The sequence below is a fragment of the Scyliorhinus canicula genome, chromosome 15 (genome assembly GCF_902713615.1).
Source record: "Scyliorhinus canicula chromosome 15, sScyCan1.1, whole genome shotgun sequence".
NCBI classification, from domain to species: Eukaryota; Metazoa; Chordata; class Chondrichthyes; order Carcharhiniformes; family Scyliorhinidae; genus Scyliorhinus; species Scyliorhinus canicula.
The window spans coordinates 29,302,535-29,320,035 of record NC_052160.1 but is presented as its reverse complement, the minus strand read 5'-3'; the positions used below and the strand labels follow the sequence as shown (position 1 = coordinate 29,320,035).

The following is a 17,501-nucleotide window of genomic DNA, read 5'->3' as shown; positions in this document are numbered from 1 at the left end:
AAAAGGAACAGTTTCTCCTTATCTACTCCATCTAGACTTCTCACTGATTTTGAACACATCTATCAACCTCAACCTTCTCCGAGGAGAACAACCCCCCGCTTCAGCAATCCATCCACGTAATTGTAATCCCTCATCCCTGGAACTGTTCTCTTCATTTTTTTCTGCATCTTCTCTAATTCATATCTTCCTGAAAGTGTGGTACCCAGAACTGGACACGATACTCCACCTGAGCCTGAACAAAATTTACAAAGGTTTATCATATCGTCCCCCTTTTGGACTCTGCCCCTAATTATAAATCCCAGGATCCTGTATGCTTTATTAATCATGCCCGCAAGCTGCCTACCACCTTCAATAATTTGTGCACATATACCCCGAGGTCCCACTGCTTCTGCACCTCTTTTAGAATTGCACCCATTATTTTATATTGTCTCTCCCTGTTTTTTAAACCAAAACACATCCAAGAAGATATCAGATCACTATGTAGTCTAACTTGCCTCATCATTACTACTGATCCTGTGAATATTCCCTGTGATTTATCTATGAATAATAATTAACCACATTTCTGCCCTCTGGTCTACAACACAGCTAGGGGCTGGTTTAGCACACTAGGCTAAATCACAGGCTTTTAAAGCAGATCAAGGCAGGCCAGCAGCACGGTTCAATTCCCGTACCAGCCTCCCCAAACAGGCACAGGAATGTGGCGACTAGGGGCTTTTCACAGTAACTTCATTGAAGCCTACTCATGACAATAAGCGATTTTCATTTAATTTAATTTTTCCACACTCTGGTCTACAGCAACATTTTTGTGATACGGAGGCACAGTTCCGATTCTTATGTACTATGGGCTGCAGTTGGCATCAGCACCAGTCATACTTTGCCCAGTGACAGATAGGACAGTCTGGCAAAATAAGTAGCCCAGACAGGTTCTAAAGGTGTAATGGGGGGGGGGGGGGGGGGGGAGATGTAATAGTCTGCATTAGATATAGTACTGGGTTAATCTGCCTTTTGTACAGTGCTGGGTCAGTCTCCATTCAGTATAGTGCTGCTTTTGCCTTTTCACAGAGAATGGATTTAAAGTAGATTACTGTGCATTCAGTCACTTCAGCCATTGCTATGACGTTACCCACTCCTGTGAATGGGAGCATCCCTACACTGTAGCTCATCAGTAACTGCTATGAAAATCCAAACTATAGTCCTATTTAGATTTTGAGGGTCAGGGTTCACTACACCCAGTGCCTCTCATTCAGAGACTCCCGACTGCTGTCCAATTTAAAGTGTATGAAACATTTGAGTGCAATGGAGTGTGTTATAGGAGAAAGGAGGCACTCTGAGCCAGTCAGTACTGTTGTGGAGTCCAGTCCAGACTCTATTTGATTCATATTTCAACCACGCAGTGCGGAGATTTGCTTCTGATTTCAGCAGCGATGACCTTTGCCCCTGATTCTCCAATCCTGTTGCCCTGGAGACTGTAAGAGAAAAAGAGCCAATGGGTTTAAATGCCATAGTGCATCTGGAAAGGAAGGAAAACCTAATTTATCACAAAGAGACATGAGACCAGGCAATAATTAGAGAAAGCATTGGGATACTGTCAGAAGAATGTCTGTGGTGATATGCATCACTATAAATACACAAGGGGTATATACACTGGGACTGAGTAAACAAGAGAGGGAGCACCAGAGACATCATGACATGCAGACATACAGCTAATGAACACATAGAATAGGACACGACCAATGAGCAGTCAAGACACCCAGAGGTGACACTACCACAAGGGGGGCAACCCATATAAAAGGACAGGGTATGCTCTTTCTCTTTCCACAGGCTACACTCAGAGAGGACAGGGGCAGATCAGAAGCATCACACCCATCGCATGGCTTAGAGCAGACTGGTTATTAGACTGAGTTACTATAGCAAGATTAGCAGGAACGCCAAACTCAAGTAGGAGAGTTGTTAACTGTTCAATAAATGTGTTAAACTTATCTCCAAGTCTGAACCTTCCTTTGTCAGAGCATACATCAAGGAAGCAGCTTATGCTGCATGAAGAAGCAGAAGACAACAATATCCATGCTCAATTACTTCCGCGACAACAAGGAAAACAGAATTGTAGCCTGAAAGATTGTTTATGATTGGCATCTAATTATTTAACTGCTCTATTGGCTCTGGTGTTAGGGATATTCCCACATGGAGTTTGCTAACAATGGTACCAAGCCAAATATCAACCACTTCACAGGTGCACTGGGCGGTTTGGTTACTAATAAATCACCTCTGTTACCTTGGGGCTAACCTTACTGTTTGGAAAGTGTAGAAACCAAGAAGAGTGGCAAAGGGACCAAGCAGACAGTGAAATAGGCCAGAACAAGAACAAAAGAGACACGTACTTGATATGGCTGAGGCTGTGGTTGTATTTCAGAGCAATTGCAATGCACATTGCCCCATCCAGACCCAAGGAATTTTCTTGAAGGCTGCAAATCAGCAAATGAGGAAACTGAATACTTTATTCAAGTAAATGAGAAAAGGAGCATTCCATGTGGCCAAGAAACCCACTACATCATTCATCTCCGAGCGTAACTGGATTTTAAACCAAGAGTTCAGACTTTAATGTGCTCTATGTGGACTCAAGATCTTGAGTCGAGGCTAAACCCCGCTCCCCCAGATTATTTTCATTGTCCATCACTGAAATCCCCACAATTCCTTTGTCTCCAACTCAACAGGTCAAAAGGAATTCTGGGAGTGAATTAGCAACTGCCTTTTGACTCTAAAACTCTCCTTTTCTCTTTCCAGATGACCCAGTTTCTGCATATTTTCAGCATTGTGTGTTTTTCTTTATTGAGTATATACTGGTCCTGTTAGGAGCTCAAAGACTACAGTCTCTTTATTAAACTAAATGTAAGACAGTTACCTGCAAGGAGTCCCTCATGGCAGAGGTCACATTACAATGGCAAGTCTCAAAGGATACTTAGTGATAATTGCATTTCAAAACCCAAACAGGTAGTCCTGTGCCAGCAGCCACAAGTCCCAATATAACCAGTTGTGAAACTGATTTCAAGAAATCAGATCACTTGTGGGTTGGTTTCAATAAAAATGACCACAAAACTGTTGGATTATCAGTCTAACTCAGGGGTGGGCAAACTTTTCTGTGCAAGGGCCACATTCAGAAATTCACAATTCACAAAGGGCCGCATAGTATATTAAGTAAAATAATTACTTCACCCGGTTATGATTCTGGGCACCTCCTATAGAACATAGAACAGTACAGCACAGAACAGGCCCTTCGGCCCTCGACGTTGTGCCGAGCAATGATCACCCTACTCAAGTCAACGTATCCACCCTATACCAGTAAGTAACCCAACAGCCCCCCCCCATTAACCTTAAAAAAAAATTTTTTTTTTTTTTTTTAAATTTAAAAAAAAAAATTTTTTTTTTTTTTTTTTTTAATGACTTGGTGGGCCGCAGAAATACCTTTGGCGGGCCGCATGCGGCCCGCGGGCCGTAGTTTGCCCACCCCTGGTCTAACTGGTTCCCTAATGCCTTCAAAAGAACCTGTTGTTCCCTCCCAGAGGGACTTAACATGACTCCAATCTAACACTATTTGATTGACTTTTAACTGCCCTCAGGATGACTAAGCATGGACAATAAATAACCACAAGTTAGTACAAGTGTCAGTTTGACTTGATTGGCGACACTTTTATCATTGAATTAGAAAGTAGCTCCAGGACTTGAACACAGAATCCTGGCCAGCCCTTCAATGCAGTACTGAGATGTTGTGATTTATTAAACCGAGACCCAACCTAACTCGCAGTATTTCTAGACGCTATACAACGAGCAGAGGATGCAGGTATCCTGGATCTCTTCCCAATTATTCACCTTATTCTGTTTGTAGATGTTACAACTCCTACAGAGGCCAGGGGTTGTGTACCATTCCTTTTCCCGTGACCGCCAATGAATATGAACTTCCCGGTAATGGGGTGGGGCTTCCCCTTTAGCAAGGGGAGCCCTCACAGTTTAAAAATCCTGACCTGGGTGCAGATTGGGGGAGGGAGAACCTTTGGGGAGAGGAGATTTATGTATTGTAATAAAAGAGTATTGTTTTGCATCCTACTTGCCTTTCGTGCTTATTCTCTTGACGTCGATACTGCAGTGGAATCTTGCCATTTTTGCAGTCATAACAACTGTCTCTGCCCCTTCTGAGCAACTCACTGTTTGTGGAACAGGTAAGTGTCACTGCCCAGTATTGGCCATAGTCACTCTCCATTCCCCTGGATCAATTGTCCAGCACTACCTCCCATACTCCTCTTACTCTAGATAATATCATAGATGATTGCATTTAATTAAAGTACTTTAAACACATTTTCCAAGGATGTAGGTTAAAGTGGAACATGAATGATGGACATACTTGAGAGTCCGGAGGCTGTTGTTGACTTTTAGACCAGAGGCGATTGCCTTCGCCCCTGCCACACCCACCAAGTTTCCTCGAAGACTGAAATAGACAAGAAACACACTGAATTCACAGGGACTGGACACTGTCAGAGGACACAGACACTAACTCGCGCACACTCACTCACCCAGACACTCGCGTACATTTTCTTAATGCTCTGACAATGTGATGAAACACTAACAACACTAGGATAAACTGGGGGGGGGGGGGGGGGGGAGAGGTTGATCTACATCCTTCCATATCCCTCCACCCACCTTCTCTCCATATCCTCCCATTCCATCTCCCCATCCTTTATCCATATCCCTGAATCCCACCTATCTCTTTTCTCCATGTCACTTAGATCCTTCATTTTGCAGGAACACATTTAATTATCTCAGGACCGCAAATATTGTAATACATTCAATTGGAATTTATTCCATAAATGTTTTCATGTCCCCCTCCTCGCCAACATCTCTTCATAATTTTGGCATCCTCACGGGTTTAAACCCCTGAGGGCAACACTGTGGGTTCACAGCGCCAGGGTCCCAGGTTCGATTCCCTGCTGGGTCACTGTCTGTGCGGAGTCTGCACGTTCTCCCAGTGTCTGCGTGGGTTTCCTCCGGGTGCTCCGGTTTCCTCCCTGTCCAAAGACGTGCAGGTTAGGTGGATTGGCCATGCTAAATTGCCCTAGTGACCAAAAAAGGTTAGGAGATTGTATTGGGTTACGGGGATAGGGTGGAAGTGAGGGCTTAAGTGGGTCGGTGCAGACTCAATGGGCCGAATGGCCTCCTTCTACACTGTATGTTCTATGTCTATGTTAAACCTTTCAGCATTGGACAATTCCCTTAATCAGTCCCAACATAATCTCTAAATGTCCAGTAGACCATCTCCAGGTTTCCAATATAAATGAGGCAACTTCCTGAAACTTCTATCATGAGTTGAATTCCTAATCTCCAAACCCTCTGGAGGCAGTTATCTCCTACCTGTAACTTAGTGTCTGGAACTGGACTGGTTACCACCAGCCCTTGTAAACACACAGTAAAAATGTCCTATTTGTGTAATTGAGTGGTAACCTTCAGCAATAGCATTAAATGTACTCACTCCAGAATCGTCAGGCTCTTATTCACCGGCAAGGCCTCAGCCAAGGCTTTGGCACCTCTCACACCCACTGATGTTCCCTGTAGACTGGAATAAAAAGGATCAATTAACGACAGCCTGGGCTCATATTTCACTGAATACACAGTGCAATCACAGGACACATCACAGAAGCAGTGTGATACATTCTCCCCACATTCAGCAGTAGTTCTGATTACATGGGGATTGGGTGTCGTCATTTCACAACAATATCACTGGAACTGTGATAAAATCAGTGACATAATATTCCCTCCCAGACCAAATTCAAATTTAATATAACTTTCATCATTTTAAGCAGGCCTCTGTATAAATTAAACATATTACAAAGAGCTGATCCACACTGTTGTAACCCTCACGAGAGTCACGGGGTGTGATGAATGTTATCGGTAACTGCTGTAACTGTACCTTGCCTTTAATACATTGGCCCTTTAAGACCGGGCTTGGAACCCTGGGGGACTCCGCCTCTGGCTCCGCCCACAGGAAACGGTATATAAGGTGATGCTCACTGGACAGCATGCTGTGACCACACTTCTCGGCAGCTGTCCGGTTCTCTGGTAATTAAAGCCTTTGAATTACCAATCTTCTCTCCTGTCTCGTAATTGAGGGTATCTCATGGGGTGTGGACTGTCAGGTTCTCCGTGGTCTCAGAAGAATACGAGCTTCCCTGTTCAGGGGGCGGGAGTCAGACAAAAAATTCCTGACCCAAATGTGGGACGGGGTAGGAGACCCTTCAGGGAGTGGAGTCAGAAGAGTCATAGATGTTTACAGCATTGAAACAGGCCTTTTGGCCCAGCTTGTCCACGCCACCCAGTTTCTTCACCAAGCTAGTCCAACTTGTTCACATTCAGCCCATGTCCCTTGTGGTGGTATGGATATGAGCACTGGCATTGGTGCAGAGCACTGGCTTCCCATTGGCTCTGGCGCAGAGCACTGGCTTCCCATTGGCTCTGGCTGGTCATGTGCCTCTCGTCTGATTGGTTGGGACTAGTCATGTGACTGCTCTCCAATTCGTCGAGAGGCAAGTAGGCCCCGCCTCCGAGGCGGGGTATAAGTACCCAGAGTTCCCGGCGGTCGGCCATTCTCTGTAGTCGACCACCAGGCTAACAACTAGCAGATTAAAGCCACAGTTTGGATCCTAAATGTGTCTTCAGTCGAATTGATGGTGCATCATCCCTCTATACCCACCCTGCCCATGTAACTGTCTAACTGTTTTTTAAAAAACAAAATCGTACCACCTTTACCACTGCCTCTGGCAGCTCATTCTAGATGCTCACCATCCTCTGTGTGAGTATCTCTTTTGTATCTTTCCCCTCTCACCTTAAACCTATGCCTTCTAGTTTTAGATTCTTCTACCTTTGGGAAAAGATGTTGACTATTTACCTTATCTATGCTCCTCATTATGTTATAGATCTCTACAAGATCACCCCTAAGCCTCCTTCACTGCAGGGAAAAAAGTCCCAGCCTATCCAGCCTCTCCTCATAACTCAGACCATCAAGTTCTGGTAGCATCCTCGTAAATCTCTTCTGCACTCTTTCTAGTTTAACAATATCCTTCCTGTAATAGGGTGACCAGAATTGAACACAGTATTCCATGTGTGGTCTTACCAATGTCTTGTACAACTTCAACAAGATGTCCCAACTCCTGTATTCAATATTCTGACCAATAAAACCTAGCACGCTGAATGCCTTCTTCACCACCCTGTCCACCTGCGACTCCACCTTCAAGGAGCTATGAACCTGTACTCCTAGATCTTTGTTCTGTAACTCTCCCCAACTCCCGACCATTAACTGAGTAGGTCCTGCCCTGATTTGATCTACCAAACTGCATCACCTCACATTTATCCAAATTAAACTTCAACTGCCATTCATCAGCCCACTGGCCCAATTGGTCAAGATCCTGTTGCAATTATATATAACCTTCTTCACTATCCACTACAGAGTTGTTTATTGTGAGATTATAACCTTTGTTAGCTTTCATCACCACTTCCTTCCTTGTGATCGCTCTGTCTGGATTTAACACACACCTTCCCCAAGGATCAACTTATGTAGATAGATTGGAGAAGCCAAAGAGGGGAGATTTAATAGAGGTGTAAAAATCAAGGGGCTGCTGTTTAATCTGCTCTCACAACAGGACTGGGTGGCGATGGTGCATATCTACAACCCACAAATTCCTGTTAGGATGTGCTCAGCTGCCTTGCCAGGTACATCGACACGGTTGGGAACCGCATCAAAGTCAAAGATGTCATCGGGATTTGCATCAGCAAATGGCAGGTCAAGGTGGCCCTGAAGGTGGGTGGTAAAGGAACAATTCTCCATCCTCCAGAATCCACGAGGAAAGGCATCATCACTCTCATCTACCAGCAGAAGTGGGAAAGGGAGGAAATTAGAAATTTCACTGCTGAATGCGGACGACCAAATTCTGCCCAATGTCATTGCCAATCGGATCAAATCTGTTCTGGTGTTGGTGGTCCACCCTGACCAGATTATTTTTTTAAAATTCATTTATAGGATCTGAGCGTCTCTGGTTAGGCCAGCATTTATTTCCCATTCCTAGTTGCCCTTCAGAAGGTGGTGGTTCCTTCTTGTACTGCTGCAGTCCCTGAGGTGTAGGTACAGTGATGGGCGGCATGGTAGCATTGTTGCTTCACAGCGCCAGGGACCCGGGTTCGATTCCCTGCTTGAGTCACTGTCTGTGCGGAGTCTGCATGTTCTCCCTGTGTCTGCGTCGGTTTTCTCCAGGTGCTCTGGTTTCCTCCCACAAGTCCTGAAAGACGTGCTTGTTAGGTGAATTGGGCATTCTGAATTCTCCCTGTGTGTACCTGAACAGGCGCCGGAATGTGGCGACTAGGGGATTTTCACAGTAACTTCATTGCAGTGTTAATGTAAGCCTACTTGTGACACTAATAAAGATTATTATTATTACTACACCCACTGTGCTGTTAGGGAGGGAATTCTGGGATTTTGCCCCAGCGACAGTGAAGGACACGTGACAATAAGTCAAATCCAATCCAATACATTTCCAAGTCAGGGTGGTAAGTGAGCTGGCAGGGTATCTCCAGGTGGTGGGGTTCCCAGGTATCTGCTGCTCTTGTCCTTCCAGATGGTAGAGGTCGTGGCCTGTGCCTGGCAGGAAGATCTCTGATAGTCAATCATATCCCTGAGTACACTGAGCGTAAGTGTGGTACAAGGTTTGGACACCTACCTCATCAGTCTGGACCAGGCCTTTGAAAGAATATTGTACACCTACATGATGGATATGTTCTCCAAAATGGGGGGTTGGGAAGGGAATCTGATCTACACAAACATCAGTAGGGCAATTTCAATCACTGGATGAGATTTGGAAAGCTTCCCAATCAAGTCTGGAGTCAGTCCTCTCTCCCCTGCCCTGTTCATATGTTGTATCAAACCTTTTGACGAGTCCATCAGGAAGGATTTGGGCATAAGAAAGTGATGATCCCAGGTAGTGGACATATGCAGATTAAAGCCTCCCTGTACATGGGGACTGTTGTCATCTTCTGCTCAGATCCATTGTCAGTGTGCAGACCGATGAGTACCTGCAAATATTTGAACAGACAGGAGCCAAGGTAAATCGTAGCAAGAGCAAGGCCACGTTCTTTGGAAACTGGGCTGACCGATCCTTTGTCCTCTTCACCGTTAAGTCAGGCTGCTTGAAGGGCTAGGCTTCTGGTTCGGAGGACCATGTGCACTAGAAGCTGAAAGGAGTGAGTAGCCATAGTTAAACAAGAACTGGGAATGTGGGAGCAACACTCACTCTCAACTGTGACTAAGAACCTGATCATCAGGAAAAGCACTTTCTGTGTTGCTATAGGTGATGCAGGTCTGGTCCAATCCTCACTCCTCTGTCCTGGCGATCATCCGAGCCATCTTCTGCTTTATCTGGATGTCGAAAATGGACTGTGTTCACAGGTAGAGGGGGAAAAATGTGTCCATCATTCCCCTCATCCTGGTGGCGACCTTTGCGTGCAGTTGCATTAAACTATGTATAGACCCTCAATATACAAGCACCAAGTGCCATTACATGCTGAGGCTCTAACTGTGCCTTTGTTGTGAAAGATGGGTCTGGCCACATAGCCATGTTACACTCCAAGTAGTTGAACCGTGGAGTGTGGATTTTCACAGTAACTTCATTGCAGTGTTAATGTAAGACTACTTGTGACAAAAATAAAGATTATTATTATTTGGCAAAATGCCTCATTGACAGAACTTTCAAATAATCACCAATATGTAGCATGGATGGTGATGAGAAAGGTCTTCCCTCCTAGATCCTTCCCACATGCCTGGAGTCCACACGTTGCCCTCAAGGTGGCTGTGGTGGGGAGACTATGGTCCAGCTCCGTCAGAAATGTGCCTTTGCAAAGCCGGTCTTGAAAGGGATGCAGTGGTTTTGCTGAGCTTCAACCCAAGCAGCTCTGTGATGCAACGGTACAGGCTGCTCCCTGGGTACACACCGAGATAAATATCAATTATGGTTGGAGGACCAGCAACTCAGTTAAAGACACTCCTTGGTCTGCCTGAAACCTGCTGGTCTGCCAGTGCAAAGAGTTGTATTGACCACGCTTTGCTGGCTGGCACTTTCCAAGGTCCAAAACTATGTGACGAAATATCATGGGGACGATTTTCTGGGCCCATTTGCTGCGGATGCAAATTCTGTTATGATCGCTAACTCTCATGAGAGGGCCATAAAAGGGTTTGTGCTGGGGCAGTCTCACGTTGAGGGTGTGAGCCTGATTACCATGCATTTAAATGGCTTTGCACCATTGCTTCCAGGTTCATATGCTCTCCCCCAGACCACCGACCAGCAGGAATGACTACGGTTTTTCAGAAACAGTCATGGTGACCACACCAGGGTCTCAGATGTGAATGCAGCCTCTGGGTGGTGAGGGATATGGCTGGGCTGACAACCTGGCAGTGCCAATCTCTCCAAAGGTCTGCACAGAAAAGCAAGTAATCTGATTGTTAACTTGATTTATAAGTGGCATTTGAACTGTATTGAATTGCTTAATTGGAATATATAGTAAGAAGTCTTACAACACCAGGTTAAAGTCCAACATGTTTGTTTCAAACACTAGCTTTCAGAGCGCTGCTCCTTCCTCACCTGAGCGTAATGGGACGTAGCCAGCTAACCTGGCCACATTCTTTAGGAAGGCAGATTCACACAGAAACATACAGATGCAACTCATTCAGCAGAAACATTCCTTATCAGCAATCCCCAGACAGCCGTTTGAATATGGACAATGGTTCCAGTCAGGGACAAGGTTACGATGGGGGACTGTATGTACAAAGAAACAAGGAGAATAGATAACGGGGTCTGGGAAACATCAGAAGAACATGCATGAGTTTCCAACTGTCCATGATCACACAGTTCCATACTACCTGAGAGTAAATTAAATAGGTCAATATATATAATCTATCGCAGTAATGATTGGCCCTAGCCCATCTAGGGTGGGCTACTGACTTTTGAAAATTATATAATTGCTAAATCAAAAGAGATGTAAGGCAGAGTTGATTTGAACTGCCCCAAATTGCTCTGCTTCGTACATTGACCAAGCTTGGAAAATAAAAACCGTCTTAACCAGAGTTTCTAACTCCACGAGTCTTTGTGTTAACTGAGCCGTATTAAGAAAAGGCATACCTCATACGATAGACAGCTCAATACTTAGTCTCTGAAAAAGTTTCTACAAGCATTGCATGACTGTTTTAAGGCTGTCTCTGCACTGGTTCTGAGGTTGTTCCCTGTACACTGTGCACTAGAATCCTCTTCACTACAATTTTCTCACTCAGATGGGGCTTGATAATGAAATTTAACCCATTGTTACAGGATGACTGAAGTAAACGAATAACAACAACTTACTACAAGGAGGTCAGCACCGAGTTACATTTGAGTGCGGCTGAAAGAGCAATGATTCCTTCATCTCCAATACTGTTTTCCTGAAGGCTGGAAATAAAATCAGATCAAAAATCAGTGTTGAGAACATCAGTGGGAATGTAAATAATGCGATTATAGCGGCATAGTTGGTAATTCTAATCTTGGTGTCACGCTCTCTCATCATCCCATCCTTACTGACCTACACTGGCTCAAATTTAAAATACTCATCCTCATGTTTTTTAAAAAATACATCATGTTTCAGTTCTTTTTACAAATATCGCAACAAAGAATGAAAAGAAAATAATTAACAATGCAAAACGGAGGGCAGCACGGTGGCCTAGTGGTTAGCACAACCGCCTCACGGCGCCGAGGTCCCAGGTTCGATCCCGGCTCTGGGTCACTGTCCGTGGAGTTTGCACGTTCTCCCCGTGTCTGCGTGGGTTTCGCCCCCACAACCCAAAAATGTGCAGAGTAGGTGGATTGGCCACGCTAAATTGCCCCTTAATTGGAAAAAATAATTGGCTAATCTAAATTTAAAAAAAAAATTAAAAAAAACAATGCAAAACGGGTACAGTACAGAACAAGAATTATTGCAAATATAGGAACAAATCAAGACAGGATAAATTTAGAATAGTATATTTAAGGAGCTAGTGATTCCAGTTTTGATACTGTATCAATCCACTAACAGGTTAACAACAGATTACGGAGGAAAGGAGGATAAGACCATACAGGTACGAAAGGGTAACAGTTCAGGCCGCACACCTTCACATATTGCAAGATCAAAGCTTACAATATGATTCATGGAAAACCCAAGAGGAGCAAGTCAGGCAAGGTGGAGTGTATAAATTTAAGATAGGGGTCCCATACTATGCGGAATGCATCAGATTTAGAGCGGATTGCAGATGTCAGGAATTCCACAGGAATACATTCTCTAATAATTTATGTCAGTTTTGAATTCAGGGATATTTGTCACTAATGCAGCAGCATAGGATAGTTTTGTGAGCCGCAAAAGTCAGGATAAGGTATCAATAATTCTTCCATCTGGAAGGCTGAGAATTAAAAACATAGGATTAAGTCCTAAGGTTCTGTCAAAGATTTTCTCCAGCTGTCTGACTACACCAGACCAATATGATTGAATCTTAACACAGGCTCACACGCAATGAATGTAATCACTCTCGACTTCCAGACATTTTAGGCACATGGGGAAATCGCTGGATCAAACCTATGTCTAAGACTAGGCATGATATTCAAGCTCTGCAGTATCTTAAAAAATAAAATAGAAATGTTACTGGCATAATGCCACATACTACTCCATGTCTCCTCATCAATGTTAAGTTGCCAAATCTTTTTCCCAAGACTGCATGGTACCAAATGTACTAATGCAGGATCGTGAACATAAGGTATCATAAAACTTGCTGATTAACTGTTTAGGCTCCACGGAATTCAGGATTTATTCCACTTGGCAAATAAAGGAGTCAAGACGTAAGTTTGTCTTATTAAGGAAAATGGGCAGGATTCTCTGCCAGGTCGGAGAATCGCCTAGGGCCGGCGTCAATCCCGCCCCACCGTGTCCCAAATTCTCCGCCACCCGAGATTCGGCAGGAGCGGGAATCACCGTGAAGGGCCGAAGTCCCGCCACTGACAAGCCTCTCCCGCCGGCGAGAATCAAAACACCTACCTGACCAGTGGGATTGGTGGCGCGGGCGGGTGCCGGGGTCCTGGGGGGGGGCGCGGGGCGCTCTGACCCCCGGGGGGTGCCCCCACAGTGGCCTGGCCCGCGATCGGGGCCCACCGATCGGCGGGCGGGCGTGTGCTGTGGGGGCACTCTTTTTCTTCCGCCTTCACCATGGTCTTCATGGCGGAGGCGGAAGAGACCCCCTCCCCTGCGCATGCGCCGGGATGACGTCAGCAGCCGCTGACGCTCCGGCGCATGCGCGGACTTACACCGGCCAGCATAGTCCTTTCGGCCCTGACTGGCGTGGCAGCAAAGGCCGTTCACGCCAGCCGGCGGAGCAGGAACCACTCCAGCACGGGCCTAGCCCCTCAATGTTAGGGCTTGGCCCCTTAAGGTGCGGAGACTTCCGTACCTTTGGGGTGGCCCGACACCGGAGTGGTTCTCGCCACTCCAACACGCCAGGACCCCCCGCCCTGCCGGGTAGGGGAGAATCTTAGCCAATGTCTCTAGGTTGTAAATAATTAAAAAAGAAGTGTCTTGGACTGTCACACTGTTGACATAGCTGCTCAAAGAACAACTAAGGAAGCATCTCTGAACATGTCCCCCAGCCGACAAAAGCCTCTATCCCTCCTGTATCGAATCCATGGACCATAAAACCCGGTGGGAAGTCAGGACTGCTCTGGATGGGAGAGAGAGCAGAAGTCAGTTTAGATCTCCTGCTGCTGACAGCAAAATTGGCAACATCTGTAGAGAGTATAACAATCTATGCACCGCATTCATTTTAATCAAGGCAATCCTGCCCAGCCAGGATATCGGCAGGGATCACCAATGAGGCAAGTCTCTCCTAATAGAAACAATCAACTGAAGAAAATTGGCCCCATACAATTGCCTAAAACATTGACATCCCTGGGAACTACGTAACAGGAAAATCAGCAAGGGCAGGAGGTCTGTCCCTCAGCTCTCCCAGTGGCATTGCCTCTGACTTTGTAAAATAGATCTTATAACTGGAGAAGGCATAAAATCTATCCACCACATTAACGATAGAGGGAACTGAGACATCCGGCTTCGACACAAACAACAGCAAATCGTCTGAATAAAGTGTGGTCTTGTGCTTCCTATCCCCACACTCCAGCCCCGGTATTAGGAGGTCCCACCCAATGTCTCCTCCAATAGCTCTATGGGCAGCAGAAATAACAAGGGGGATAGGGGGCAGACCTGCCTGGTCCCCCTCTTGAGCCCAACATTTTCAGAGTTAAAATTATTCGTGAGCAGAGCCACTACAGGCTCAATTCATTTAACACAGGCCTCATCCAGTCCAAATCCCTGCGTGTGTTATTCCACTCAACCTAATCAAAGGCTTTCTCCACATCCAAGGAGATCACCAGTCCACCCGGAGGCTGCTTCTGGAAAGCCTGAATCACATTCAACAACCTCCTAACATTATTACTCGAGAACCTGCCGTTAATAAACCCAGTCTGATCCTCCCGAACAATCGTCAGAAGGATACCTTCTAACCACCTCGCCAGAGAGATTGGCCTATAAGAGGCACATTCCTCCAGATTGCTCCCTGTCTTCAAAATCAGGGGAATGTGGCCTCCCGATGTGTCGGTGGCAACAGCCCTGTCTCAAAAGAGTGACAGTACATACCCATCAATGGTTCCATCAGCAGATCTTGAAACTCTGTGTAAACCCACACCCAAAACCATCTAGCCCTGGTGACTTGCCCGGCTGAAGCTCCCTAATAGCCACAGCCACCTCATCTTTAGAGATAGCAGTAAGGGTCAAATGCTAATCCTTTGATCCCACAGGGAATTCAAGGGAAGAGAAAAAATGTTCCATGTCTATCATCACATCACCAGACTGATCTGACCTATATGACCTCGCATAGAAATCCCTAAAAGCCACATGGATCTCTGCCTTCATTAGCCTCCCACCCCCCCCCCCCCCCCACCCCCTCGAACGTCACACAGAGGGGATTGTCAGGCAGACCAAGTACTTTCTCAGCTTATTCCCAATCTTATACAGTTTCTGCCTTGCAAATTAGAAGCTTCTCTCAGCTTTCCGCGTCTGTAAGGATCCGAGAGCTACCCTTTTTGCATTAACCTCCTTCAACAATTGCATGTTAGGGGCCCTCCTACACCTCTCCTCAGCATCAGCCAAACAGACATCCAATTGACACTGGCTCTCCAGCATTCTACGCCTTTTGTTGACCTTGTAAGAAATAACGAGCTCCTAGGCTCAGGCCTTGCAGGTCTCCCCCAAAATAGAAGGAGAGACATCAGAAAGTGAATTGACCAAGTAATAAAACTTCAACTCCTTCTTAAAATATGTAATGAAGGATTTATCCCGAAGTAGGGAGGCATCAAACTGCCATGACCGAGACTGGGGGGAGGGGAGCCCTCAGGCAAGAGTTCCAGGAAAAGAGGAGCATGATTAGAGAGATTACAATACTGCCTATAGAACAAGAGACCAGGTGTAGGATTGTCCTCGGCACAAACATATAATCAATTCTAGTGTGACCCTGATAGGGGCCGAGAAAACAGTAAAGTCTCTATCAATAGGATGCAAAGTCCTCCGTACATCCAAATATCCCACTTCCTCGCAGGCCGAGGCCTACGCTCTAGCCTGTAAAGTGGGGGATTTCTAATGCAGAATAACAATAAAAGGCTCGATGAAATGGAGGAAAGAATCCTGAACGTCAAAAATGTGGCTTCTTTAGCTTGGATTGTCGCACACCGAGTCTCTGATCAATAAAGTGGGAAAATCTTGGCAGTCATCATTTTCAGCCTCTCAGAGCACCTGAGAGTTTGCTGAATCAAGAGACCTCGCGAGGATCAAGTCGCCATATTGAAACGGCGGCTCGAACCCCACTGAATCCGTCAGCGCCCTTTTATCACCGGATTTCTTCCCGTTTTTCGGCATATTCTCACCAATACTGATCCAGACGTCTTCCAGGGACATAACATCAAATGTTAATTCATGGATCAGGCAAACCTCTGCTCGGCAATCATGATAAATGACGGATTATAGTGGTGCCAGAACCTGCCAAAACGTTACTGTGGTGAATGTGATTCACACTATATATAGTTGCCAATATCACTCCATGTATATATGTTCGTTATCTACCTGTTGTAAGATCAATGCTGTATATAGTTGCCAATATAACTCCATGTATATATGTTCACTATCCACCACTGTAAGTGCAGTTGCACTATCCGACCACCAGGGGAGTAGCTCTGGGAGTACGCGAGAGTTTGTACTGGGCTCCTCCCTTGGCTCCGCCCAGGACTCCTCCCCCTGGGACTGATGTATAAAGATCAGTGCCTTAGAGCCAGCCTGCAGTTCATCTGAAGTTCAACGACGAATAGGCTGGCTCTGTTGTAAGTGTATTAAAGCCTCTGTTCAGATCCAACTACACGTGTTCGCTGAATTGATGGTTCCATCAGGTACTATTCCCGTGCCCGCATCACATGGACCCCCTCATCCTCAGATTAACTTCCTGTCACAGCCCCACCCCTACACAAAGAGCCAAGGACTGCAGCAAGTGACTAACACATGGAAAAGGCTTTCAGCAGCAAAGGGACTGACATTGGTTGAGATGCAGCAGGGTTCCATGGCCCAGGCTGCTAGTTGTTGATTAGAAATCGGAGATGTGGTCTGTGGTGTACATTTTAGTGTTCACCTTTGACAAGTGAGTTGCTGACCTCAATGTCAGAGTGAAGGTGTCGCAATGAATAAAATTCAGCTGGTAGCACACAAGGGAGACAGAGACTTACTCGAGGCTGGTGATGCTGTGATTGGACTGTAGTGCTTGAGCTAAAGCTTTTGCAGCTTCTGAACTGATGAAGTTCCACTGAAGGCTGTAAAAGAGAACATGGACAGACATTAAATGGCAAATGCCCCATCACCTCTCATATCTATATTCTGCAGCTATTTCAATAATGTACTCAATGTCACAATTTAAATTGATCTTATTTAAACCTTTACAACCATTATTGGCTGTGGGACACCGAATTTGGTCTCCAACTTTACCATCTTTTTCGTGTAAATATGACCTCATATTCAAAATAAATGCAAATTTAAATCCATTATTTTGTATTATTTTCTGAAATGTAACACAATAAGCAGCAGAAATACCGAGACCACATATATACTGAAGAAGAATTCATTGAACGCTCACAGTGTCATTAGTCACTCACTCAACACTCATACTACCAGTAACACACTCATTCTGCACTCATTCTGCCATTCACGCATTCAATCTGTCAAAACACTCACTTCACCATTAACACAATCTGCCATTAACACACACCTTGCTGTTTGTTAACACACCATACTCGCGATACCAATTAATGGGAACTCCAGTCTCATGTTAAACTTCAGTATAGTTA

The 17,501-nt window shown here is 45.4% G+C and overlaps 1 protein-coding gene across 3 annotated transcripts in view; it reads right to left on the bottom strand.

Moving 5' to 3' along the window:
* Nucleotides 1-922: 922 nt before the first annotated feature.
* Nucleotides 923-17,501, bottom strand: part of nlrc3 (NLR family, CARD domain containing 3) — a 109,690-nt gene continuing 93,111 nt past the window's right edge. For all 3 annotated transcript variants that reach the window (XM_038820769.1, XM_038820768.1, XM_038820770.1), the window contains exons 14-19: nt 16,887-16,970; nt 11,421-11,504; nt 5,516-5,599; nt 4,394-4,477; nt 2,379-2,462; nt 923-1,466 (exon numbers count right to left, since the gene is read on the bottom strand). In XM_038820769.1, the coding sequence (XP_038676697.1) occupies nt 1,376-1,466; nt 2,379-2,462; nt 4,394-4,477; nt 5,516-5,599; nt 11,421-11,504; nt 16,887-16,970 (511 nt within the window). In that variant the 3' untranslated portion in view covers nt 923-1,375. The remainder of the gene's footprint in view (nt 1,467-2,378; nt 2,463-4,393; nt 4,478-5,515; nt 5,600-11,420; nt 11,505-16,886; nt 16,971-17,501) is intronic.